Source organism: Tachyglossus aculeatus, chromosome 18, assembly GCF_015852505.1.
Source record: "Tachyglossus aculeatus isolate mTacAcu1 chromosome 18, mTacAcu1.pri, whole genome shotgun sequence".
NCBI classification, from domain to species: domain Eukaryota; kingdom Metazoa; phylum Chordata; class Mammalia; order Monotremata; family Tachyglossidae; genus Tachyglossus; species Tachyglossus aculeatus.
This window is the reverse complement of record NC_052083.1, coordinates 9,139,362-9,151,455: the sequence shown is the minus strand read 5'-3', so window position 1 is coordinate 9,151,455 and position 12,094 is coordinate 9,139,362. Positions and strand designations below refer to the sequence as shown.

Sequence of the window (12,094 nt, the reverse complement as noted above, 5' to 3'; positions counted from 1 at the left end):
GCCCCGCCCGGTGGGGGCACAGCCATATCTGCCTCCATCCCTCATCAACTGGCTTGAGTCCGGACCATCCCCTTCCCCAAAACTTTGAGAAATAACCACCAAACGCTCCGCAAATGCCCACTTGAGCTATCGGGAAGTCTCCCGCTCCCCTCCCCGCCGGGCCCCAAGTCCTCTCGATAAACCAAGACCAAATATCAGAGGTGGGACTCTCCTAGATCCCACTCCACCACAGGGTTTGTCACGCTCGCCCAGGAGGCCAGGATGGCCACCTGCTTCCCCATCCTCCTGTGGAGGCCCCCTCTCTCCTTCCCCACTTCCCAACCATCTGCCTCCAGCTCCCACTTGGGACTCCAGCCAGTCGGGACCCTCCTCGGGGGCGAGGTTTCAAGTCGTCGGCTAATTCCAACATACTCTCCAGAGCTGTCTGGTGCAGTCTAGTACAGGGGACGCTCAATAAATAAATACTACTGCTTGGCTGACGTCAGGCCAAGGCTGGGAATGTGAAGGAGAGGAGGCAACTGTGGTGTTCTCAAGGGTAGGGTTGGGCATCCTAATCTGCGGCCTGACACCTACCTCTCAAGAGGACCCCGGGGGTGTCCCACTGCATGCTCGGGTCGCAGTTTCCCAAATAACAAACACTCAACAAGAGAAGCAGCATGGCCTAATGGATAGAGCACGGGCCTGGGAAGTTAGAAGGACCGGGTTCTAATCCTGACTCCACCATTTGTCTGCTGGGGGGCCTTGGGAAAGTCACTTCGCATCTCTGCGCCTCAGTTACCTCATCTGTAAAAATGGGGAATAAGACGGTGAGTCCCATGTGGGACACGGACGGTGTCCGACTCATTAGCTTTAATCTACCTTAATCCTTAGTACAGTGCCTGAAACATAGTAACCACTTGACAAAAGCCATAAAAAGAGAGACAGAGTGGACCACCATCTCTCTGTCTCCCGGGCAACTGAGAATCATCCCTCTTACCTGTGTCTGCAGAGAAGCCGTGTGGCCCTTTGAACTGTCCTTCACACTGATGCCATGGTCAGCTTGAGTTTTGGCACTCTCCTCCTCCTCCTCTTCATCTTCGCTGCTGTCACTGCCGGAGTCCTCCAACCCGGAGAACACACTCTCTTCACTGTCTGACTGGTCAGACTCGCTGTCCGCATCACTCCGGCCGTGGTCCAGCTGGCTGAAGAGCGGCAACTGCAAAAGAAGAACCAGGGTCAAGGTGTGGGGCCATCAACCTCTCGTGGCAATCATAACTGATACTTACTGACCACCTACATTTAAAGCTGTGGCAAAGACTGTGTCTGAGCGGGAAGCACATTAGCTGTTCCCCCGGGGGAGCCCTGTGATGATCTTCTATCTTCCCCACTGCTTAGTACAGTGCCTGGCACATATTAAGTGCTTAACAAATAAGTGCTTAACAAATACCACAATTATTATTATGATGATGAGGCTGGGAGACAGCGATCCACTGGCACTGGGAAAAGGGTGACAGATTCTAAGAGCAAAGACGTCTACTGCCCACTTGAGAAATCAAACACTGTAATTCATTCATTCAATCGTATTTATTTGAGCGCTTACTGTGTGCAGAGCACTGTACTAAGCGCTTGGGAAGTACAAGTTGGCAACATATAGTAGACGGTCCCTACCCAACAGTGGGCTCACAGTCTAGAAGATAATAATAGTAATTTTGGTAAGCGTTTACTATGTGCCCCACCCTGTACTAAGCACTGGCATGAACATGACATAAGCAGGTCAGACACAGTCCGTGTTCCACCTGGGGCTCAGTCTAGCAGGGAGGGAGAACAAGTACTGAACCCCCATTTTAAAGATGAGGAAACCGAGGTCTAGAGAAATTAAGTGGTTTGCCCTCGGCCAGGAGTTCCTGATGAGAAGCCCTTGTGTGGGGCTTTCACTACCACCACGCCGCTCCCCTAACCTCAGAGACTTTGAGGAGTGAGATCGAAATCTCGTCTCTGCGCTGGGCAAAGGTCACACATCCGAGGATCCCAGGCCTCGTCCGTGGGACCAGGATTTGGATGTCCCGAGACACCAGATGCCAGGGCGAGCAGTTTCTCCAGAGTTCACCTCCCGGGTGTCAGATTTGCCTGCTGGAGCTCCTGAGAGTCAAAGGAATACAGTGGCCAGGAATTTAGGCCGGAGGAACACAGGAAAAACAGCCCCTGGGTGGGGAAGGGGGGATGAGCACCTCAGATCCCTTCAACTGGATGGCCCTTCGGAGCAAACAAGCGATTAAGCGTTTGGTATCAGGAAGACTTACACCATTCATTCATTCAGTCATATTAACTGCTTACTGTGTGCAGAGCACTGTACTAAGCGCTTGGAAAGTACAAATCAGCAATATATAGAGTCGGTCCCTACGCAACAACAGGCTCATATTAATTGCACATGTACAGATATATACGTATAAGCATCATGTAATTGTAAGCTACATACAGATATATAGATATATATTATATATAGACACATACATACCTGTATATATACATCTCTAAGCTAAAGTGAAGAACGGAAAAAGGCAAACAGCTCTACCTTGGATGGGCTTGCCCCTGCATGAAGCTCACTGCCAGATCTCTAGCTCTAACCTCTCACCAATCTCACACTTCTCCGTCTACGCCTTCCAAAAATCTGCCGAAACAGAGTCCAATCCCTTCCCCTATTCCTGGTCCCAATTTTTCCCTCGCTGACAGTGGCACTTTGATCCTCCCAGGTCCTCCCTCAAACTCAAAACCCGGGCAACATTCTAGACTGTGAACCCGCTGTTGGGTAGGGACCGTCTCTATATGTTGCCAACTTGTACTTCCCAAGCACTTAGTACAGTGCTCTGCACACCGCATTCAATAAATACGATTGAATGAATGAATATTTTGGACTCATCTCTCCATTGGTCGAGGGGCGGGAAGGCTGGGGATTCCTCGCCCCTCTCATTGATTCCATCCTCAAATTCTGTTGTTTCTTCCTCTGCTCTGTTTCACAGATCTGCTTCTTCATGTCCACAACTACAGCCCTCCATCACCTCCCACCTAGACCACTGCAAGGGGCACCTGAAACTCCCACCTCGCCTCCAAACTTCCCCTTCACTCCTTAGAAACAGCCGTCTCTAAGGTCATCGATGACCTCCTTCTGGCCCCATCCAACGGCCTTTACTCCCCTCCTAATTCTCCTCAGCCTCTCAGCTGCCATCGACACTGGACCACCCCCTTCTCCTGGAAACATTACCGAACCTCGGCGTCACTGACCCCGTCCTCTCTTGGATCGCCTTCTCTCTCTCCGGCGGCTCCTCCTCAGTCTCTTTCGCTGTCCATCTTTAATGTCCATTTAATGCCCATCTCCCCCACTCAACTGTAAGCTCCTTGAGGGCAGGGATTGTATCTACCAACTCTACTGCACTGCAGAATTGTACTCTCTCAAGAACTTAGTACGGTGTCGTGCACACAGTAAACGCTCAATAAATACGACTGATTCAAAGAGAGCAAGGCTCCTCTTCCTCCGGCAGCCCTTCTGACCACAATATTCCTCTCTCCCGGAGTCTTGAAATAGCCCCAAGTTACTTCTTGAATAAACATACAACTTCCATTCCTAGCCTGAAAGCATCTTGCTGGAGTCACGTAGCCTAGTGGAAGGAACCTGGGCCTCAGAGTCCAAGGACCTGGGTTTTAATTCTGGCTCTGCTGTGTGATCTTGGGCAAATCACTTAATAATAATAATAATAATGATAATGATGGTATTTGTTAAGCACTTACTATGTGCCAGGCACTGTTCGAAGCGTGTGCCTCAGTTTCTTCACTTGTAAAATAGGGATAAAATACCTGTCCTCCCTTCCTCAGACTCTGAGCCTCTTAGACTCTAGCCCAGCGCTCAGTACATGGGACACGCTTAACGAACACAAGAGTTATAATAATGATGGTATTTATCTATTGTTATCTATTTATTTATTTATTTTACTTGTGCATATCTATCCTATTTATTTTATTTTGTTAGTATGTTTGGTTTTGTTCTCTGTCTCCCCCTTTTAGACTGTGAGCCCACTGTTGGGTAGGGACTGTCTCTATATGTTGCCAATTTGTACTTCCCAAGCGCTTAGTACAGTGCTCTGCACATAGTAAGCGCTCAATAAATACGATTGATGATGATGATGATGATTTGTTAAGCGCTTACTATGTGCCAAACACTTTACTTAATCGCCCTTACCTCAGGCAAATCAACTTGTCACCGTATACAGTCCTTCCCCTGAACATGCCCCTACAGTAGCCCAAGAATGCCCTCCTCGCCCCCATTCCTCAGCTAAATCAAGCCTCTCTTCTCTTTTTTTTTATGGTATTTGTTAAACGCTTACTACATATGTGCCAGGCACTGTACTAAGCACAGGGATGGATAGTGAGAAGAGGCACGGCATAGTGGATACAGCACTGGCCTGGGAGTTGGACCGGTCATGTGTTCTAATTCCAGCTCTGCCACGTGCCTCTTGTGGGATCTTGGGCAAATCACTTCACTTCTCTGGGCCTCAGTTCCCTCATCTGGAAAATGGGGATTGAGACTGTAAGCCCCAGGTGGGACAGGGACCGTGTCCAACCCAGTTCGCTCGTTTCCACTCCGGCACTTAGTACACGGCTTGGCGCACGGTAAGCACTTACCAAATACCACCGTTATTTATCAGACTGGACACAATCCATGTCCCACATGGGGCTCACAGTCTTCATCCCCATTTTACAGATGAGGTACCTGAGGCCCAGATAAGCTAAATGATCACACAGCCGACAAGTGGCGGAGCCAGAATTAAAACCCAAGTACTTCTGATTGCCATGCCCCTGCTCTATCCACTGGGCCACGCTGCCCTCCTTCAAACTCCTTCCTAGGTGTCACCTTCTCCAGGAATACTCTCACCTGGACCCCTTTTGTTCAGCCTTTCATTCACTCATTCGATCGTATTTATTGAGTGCTTACTGTGTGCAGAGCACTGTACTAGGCGCTTGGAAAGTACAATTCGGCAAATGGGGACAACCCCTGCCCACGACGGGCTCACAGCCTAGAAAGGGGGAGACAGGCATCAAAACAAGTAAACAGCCTTTCCACCTCCCAGACTACTGAGCCCTTGACTCGAATTCTGAAGTTACATTTACATGTACTAAGCGCTTAGGACGGCGCTCTGCACACCGTAAGTGCTCAATAAATACGACTGAATGAATGAATTACCCCCACACACACAGTCCCCTGCCTTGAACGATAGGATAATCAGCCCTGTTGACAGATCACATCCTCCATCCGCCTTTATCTAGGCAGGCCCAAGCCTAAACCATCCCAGTCCATCGATGGTATTTACTGAGCGCCTACTCCAGTGCTTAGTTCAGCACCTGGCACATAGTAAGCACTTAACAAATGCCATAATTATGTGCAAAGGACTGTACTAAGCACTTGAAAGAGTACAACAGAATAAGCACTTTCCCTGACTCTAGATTGTAAGCTCATTGTGAGCAGGGATTGTACCTACCAACTCCCAAGCGCCTAGTACAGTACTCCATGCCTAGTTAAGCGCTCAATAAATAGGACTGCTTGACTGACTGCCCAGAACAAGCTTGCAGTCCAGTGGGATAGGCAGCCGTTAATACAAGTAAATAATTTATAACATACAATTTAAAGATAGGTACGTCAGTGCTGCCGGTCAAATATCAATCAGGGGAAGCAGCATGGCGTAGTGGACAGAGCCAGGCCTGGGAGTGAGAAGGTCATGGGTTCTAATCCCGGCTCTGCCATTCGTCTGCAGTGTGGCCTTGGGCAAATCACGTAACTTCTCTGTGCCTCAGTTCCCTCATCTGCAAAATGGGGATGAAGACGGTGAGCCCCACGTGGGACAACCTGATGACCGTGTCTCTCCCCCAGTGCGTAGAACAGTGCTTGGCACCTAGTAAGCATTTAACCACCACCATCATTATTACTATTAAGTCACTTGACTTCTCTGTGCCTCGGTTCCCTCATCTGCAAAATGGGGATGAAGACTGTGAGCCCCACATGGGACAACCTGATCACCGCGTCTCTCCCCCAGCACTTAGAACAGTACTTGGCACCTAGTAAGCACTTAACCACCACCATCGTTGTTATTATTAAATCACTTGACTTCTCTGTGCCTCAGTTAAGTCATCTGTAAAACGGGGATGAAGACTGTTAGCCCCACCTGGGACAACCTGCTGACCGTGTCTCACCCCCAGCGCTTAGAACAGTGCTTGGCACCTAGTAAGCGCTTCACAAGCCTCATCATCATTACGATTATTACAGAAACACTTGGACTTCTCTGTGCCTCAGTCTCCTCATCTGCAAAACTAAGACTGTGAGTCCATCTATAAAACGGGGATGAAGACGGTGAGCCCCACGTGGGACCACCTGATGACCGTGCCTCTCCCCCCCAGCGCTTAGAACAGTGCTTGGCACCTGGTAAGCGCTTCACAAACCCCATCATCATTACAGAATCACTTGGGCTTCTCTGTGCCTCAGTTTCCTCATCTGCAAAATGAAGACTGTGAGCCCCACATGGGACCACCTGATGACCGTGTCTCTCCCCCCAGCGCTTAGAACGGTGCTTGGCACCTGGTAAGCGCTTCACAAACCCCATCACCCCATCACCATTACGATTACTACAGAATCACTTGGACTCCTCTGTGCCTCAGTTTCCTCATCTGCAAAGTGAAGACTGGGAGGCCATCTGTAAAACGGGGATGACGGCAGTGAGCCCCACGTGGGACCACCTGATGACCGTGTCTCTCCCCCCAGCGCTTAGAACAGTGCTTGGCACATAGTAAGCGCTTAACAACAACCATCATTACTATTAAGTCACTTGACTTCTACATGCCTCAGTCTCCTCATCTTTATAATGAAGACTGTGAGCCCCACGTGGGACCACCTGATGACCTTGTCTCTCCCCTCAGTGCTTAGAACAGCGCTTGGCACCTAGTAAGCGCTTAACAACGACCATCATTACTATTAAGTCACTTGACTTCTACGTGCCTCAGTCTCCTCATCTTTAAAATGAAGACTGTGTGCCCCACGTGGGACCACCTGCTGACCGTGTCTCTCCCCCCCAGCGCTTAGAACAGCGCTTGGCACCTGGTAAGTGCCTCATAAATCCCATCATCACTACAGAATCACTTGGGCTTCTCTGGGCCTCAGTTTCCTCATCTTTAAAATGAAGACTGTGAGCCCCACGTGGGACCACCTGATGACCGTGTCTCTCCCCCCAGCGCTTAGAACAGCGCTTGGCACCTGGTAAGCACTTCACAAACCCCATCATCACTACAGAACCACTTGGGCTTCTCTGTGCCTCAGTCTCCTCATCTTTAAAATGAAGACTGTGCGCCCCACGTGGGACCACCTGATGACCGTGTCTCTCCCCCCAGCGCTTAGAACAGTGCTTGGCACATAGTAAGCGCTTAACAACAAGTATAATTACTATTAAGTCACTTGATTTCTCCATGCCTCAGTCTCCTCATCTTTAAAATGAAGACTGTGAGCCCCACGTGGGACCACCTGATGACCGTGTCTCTCCCCCCAGCGCTTAGAACAGTGCTTGGCACATAGTAAGCGCTTAACAACCACCATCATTACTATTAAGTCACTTGATTTCTCCGTGCCTCAGTCTCCTCATCTGCAAAATGAAGACTGTGAGCCCCACGGGCTGACCGTGTCTCTCCCCCCAGCGCTTAGAACAGCGCTTGGCACCTGGTAAGCGCTTCACAAACCCCATCATCACTACAGAACCACTTGGGCTTCTCTGGGCCTCAGTCTCCTCATCTTTAAAATGAAGACTGTGAGCCCCACGTGGGACCACCTGATGACCGTGTCTCTCCCTCCAGCGCTTAGAACAGCGCTTAGCACATAGTAAGCGCTTAACAACGACCATCATTACTATTAAGTCTCTGTGCCTCAGTCTCCTCATCTTTAAAATGAAGACTGTGCGCCCCACGTGGGACCACCTGATGACCGTGTCTCTCCCCCCAGCGCTTAGAACAGCGCTTGGCACCTAGTAAGCGCTTCCCCAACCCCATCATCACTACAGAATCACTTGGGCTTCTTCGTGCCTCAGTTTCCTCACGTGCAGAGTGAAGAGACTGTGAGTCCCGTGCGGGTCAGGGACGAGGGCCGTCCCCACTCGCTTGTCTCCCCCGCCGCCCTCGGCGCTTAGTACAGTGCCCGGCACCTCGTAGGCGCTTCTGAAGCGGTATGGGGGTGATTGATCTCGTCAGGACGGATGGGCACGTCGCGGGGGACGCGACTTCCGGTGTGGGCCGGTTCCCGTCAGGGTCCCCCGGTCACCTCAGGAACGGGCTCCCCCTCCTTGTCGTCGTCGTCGTCGTCGTCGTGGTGACGGTGGGCCGCCCTCTTGACGGGCCCCGGCCTCTCCCGGCGGCTCCTCCCGTCCCCGGCCATGTTCCCGCCGCCGCCGCTTCGCCTCAGGCCGGGCCTCGCGCAGGACCGGCCGCCGCGTGAGGCGCGAGGCGGGGTCAAAGGGCACGGGGGAAGGCCGGCCCCGCCCACTTTCCCCTCGCGCCGCCCGGCTCGCGCAGGCGCCCTCGTGGGGGGCGGGGGCGCATGCGCGAGGAGGGCGCGCGAGGCCACGGGCGCGCATGCGCGACGACGCCGCGCGCGCGCATGCGTGGCGAGGGCGCGCGGGGCTCTTTCAACCATTCCTTCAATCATCATCAGTCGTATTTATTGAGCGCTTACTATGTGCAGAGCACTAAGCGCTTGGGAAGTACAAATTGGCAACATAGAGAGACAGTCCCTACCCAACAGTGGGCTCACAGTCTAAAAGGGGGAGGCAGAGAACAAAACCAAGCATACTAACAAAATAAAATAAATAGGATAGATATCATCATCAATCGTATTTATTGAGCGCTTACTGGGTGCAGAGCACTGGACTAAGCGCTTGGGAAGTCCAAGTTGGCGACATAGAGAGACAGTCCCTACCCAACGGTGGGCTCGCAGTCTGAAAGGGGGAGACAGAGAACAAAACCAAGCATACTAACAAAATAAAATAAATAGGATAGATATCATCATCAATTGTATTTATTGAGCGCTTACTGTGTGCAGAGCACTAAGCGCTTGGGAAGTACAAATTGGCAACATAGAGAGACAGTCCCTACCCAACGGTGGGCTCACAGTCTAAAAGGGGGAGGCAGAGAGCAAAACCAAACATACTAACAAAATAAAATAAATAGGATAGATATCAGCATCATCAATCGTATTTATTGAGCGCTTACTGGGTGCAGAGCACTGGACTAAGCGCTTGGGAAGTCCAAGTTGGCAACATAGAGAGACAGTCCCTACCCAACGGTGGGCTCGCAGTCTGAAAGGGGGAGACAGAGAACAAAACCAAGCATACTAACAAAATAAAATAAATAGGATAGATATCATCATCATCATCATCAATCGTATTTATTGAGCGCTTACTATGTGCAGAGCACTGTACTAAGCGCTTGGGAAGTACAAATTGGCAACATATAGAGACAGTCATCATCATCATCAATCGTATTTATTGAGCGCTTACTATGTGCAGAGTACTGTACTAAGCGCTTGGGAAGTACAAATTGGCAACACATAGAGACAGTCATCATCATCATCATCAATTGTATTTATTGAGCGCTTACTGTGTGCAGAGCACTGTACTAAGCGCTTGGGAAGTACAAATTGGCAACATAGAGAGACAGTCCCTACCCAACAGTGGGCTCTCAGTCTAAAAGGGGGAGACAGAGAACGAAACCAAACATACTAACAAAATAAAATAAATAGGATAGATATCATCATCATCATCAATTGTATTTATTGAGCGCTTACTATGTGCAGAGCACTGGACTAAGCGCTTGGGAAGTACAAATTGGCAACATAGAGAGACAGTCCCTACCCAACAGTGGGCTCACAGTCTGAAAGGGGGAGACAGAGAACAAAACCAAACATAGTAACAAAATAAAATAAATAGGATAGATATGTACAAGTAAAATAAATATAAATAAGTAGAGTAATAAATAAATAAATAGAGTAATAAACAAATAAATAGAATAATAAATAAATAAATAAATCATTCCTTCAATCATATTGATTGAGCGCTTACTGGGCACAGAGCACTGCACTAAGCACTCGGGAAGTCCAAGTTGGCAACATCGCGAGACGGTCCCTACACAACAGCGGGCTCGCAGTCTAGAAGTAATGATAATAGTAGTAATAATAGACTCATTCATTCATTCAATCGTTGAATGAATTTGTGGAGCGTATTTATTAAGCGCTTGGACTTGGGAAGTCATCATCATCATCATCAATCGTATTTGTGGAGCGCTTACTATGTGCAGAGCACTGGACTAAGCGCTTGGGAAGTCCAAGTTGGCAACATAGAGAGACGGTCCCTACCCAACAGTGGGCTCACAGTCTAAAAGGGGGAGACAGAGAACAAAACCAAACATACTAACAAAATAAAATAAATAGGATAGATATGTACAAGTAAAATAAATAAATAAATAAATAGAGTAATAAATCTGTACAAACATATATACCTATATACAGGTGCTGTGGGGAAGGGAAGGTGGTAAGATGGGGGGGATGGAGAGGGGGACGAGGGGGAGAGGAAGGAAGGGGCTCAGTCTGGGAAGGCCTCCTGGAGGAGGTGAACTCTCAGTTGGCAACATAGAGAGACGGTCCCTACCCAACAGCGGGCTTGCAGTCTAGAAGTGATGATAATAGCAATAATAATAGACTAATTCATTCATTCAATCGTATTTATTGAGTGCTTGCTGTGCGCAGAGCACTGTACTAAGTGCTTGGGAAGTCCAAGTTGGCAATGTAGAGAGACGGTCCCTACCCAACAGCGGGCTCACAGTCTAGAAATAATAATTATAGTAATAATAATAGACTCATTCATTCAATCGTATTTATTGAACGCTTACTGGGCGCAGAGCACTGGGCTAAGCGCTCGGGAAGTCCAAGTTGGCAACATCGTGAGACGGTCCCTACCCAACAGCGGGCTCGCAGTCTAGAAGTAATGATAATAGTGATAATAATAGACTCATTCATTCAAGCGTATTTATTGAGCGCTTTAATTATAGTAATAATAATAGATTAATTCAATCGTATTTATTGAGCACTTACTGTGCGCAGAGCACTCAGTCTAGAAATAATAATAATAGTAATAATAATAGACTAATTCATTCACTCAGTCTTATTTATTGACGGTTACTGTACGCAGAGCACTGTACTATGCGCTTGGGAAGTCCAAGTTGGCAACATCTAGACACGGTCCCTACCCAACAGCGGGCTCACGGCTGACAATTGGCGGAGCCGGGATTTGAACCCATGACCTCTGACTCCAATGCCCGTGCTCTTTTCCGTTGAGCCACGCTACTTCTCCCAAGGATGGATGGATGAACGAATGAATGAATGAAAATACGATTGAATGAAGGAATGAACGGATGCGCGATGAGGGAAGCGCTCTATAAATACGATTGATTGAATGAATGAATGAATGGATGGATGAATGAATGAATGGATGGATGGATGAATGAATGAATGAAAATGCGATGGAATGAACGGATGCGCGATGAGGGTCGCGCCCTGACGGCCTGAGGGGCCGGGGACGCATGCGCGGTGAGGTCGGCGCGCCCCGACGGCCGGAGACGCATGCGCGGTGAGGCCGGCGCGCCCCGACGGCCGGAGACGCATGCGCGGTGAGGCAGGCGCGCCCCGACGGCCGGAGACGCATGCGCGGTGAGGCCGGCGCGCCCCGACGGCCGGAGACGCATGCGCGGTGAGGCAGGCGCTCCCCGACGGCCGGAGACGCATGCGCCGTGAGGCCGGCGCGCCCAGACGGCCGGAGACGCATGCGCGGTGAGGCCGGCGCGCCCCGACGGCCGGAGACGCATGCGCGGTGAGGCCGGCGCTCCCCGACGGCCGGAGACGCATGCGCGATGAGGCCTGCGCTCCCCGACGGCCGGAGACGCATGCGCGGTGAGGCCGGCGCGCCCAGACGGCCGGGGACGCATGCGCGGTGAGGCCCGGCGAGCCGAGGCGCGCGCCCCTGCGGCGCATGCGCGCGGCGGGCAC

At 50.3% G+C, this 12,094-nt stretch overlaps 1 protein-coding gene across 1 annotated transcript in view; it reads right to left on the bottom strand.

The window, feature by feature from the left end:
* Positions 1–8,515, bottom strand: part of BOP1 (BOP1 ribosomal biogenesis factor) — a 41,487-nt gene extending 32,972 nt beyond the window's left edge. Inside the window, exons 1-2 of the mRNA XM_038759949.1 lie at positions 8,321–8,515; positions 977–1,195 (exon numbers count right to left, since the gene is read on the bottom strand). Coding sequence (XP_038615877.1) covers positions 977–1,195; positions 8,321–8,434 — 333 coding nt within the window. The 5' untranslated portion in view covers positions 8,435–8,515. The remainder of the gene's footprint in view (positions 1–976; positions 1,196–8,320) is intronic.
* Between the last annotated feature and the right edge of the window lie 3,579 nt (positions 8,516–12,094).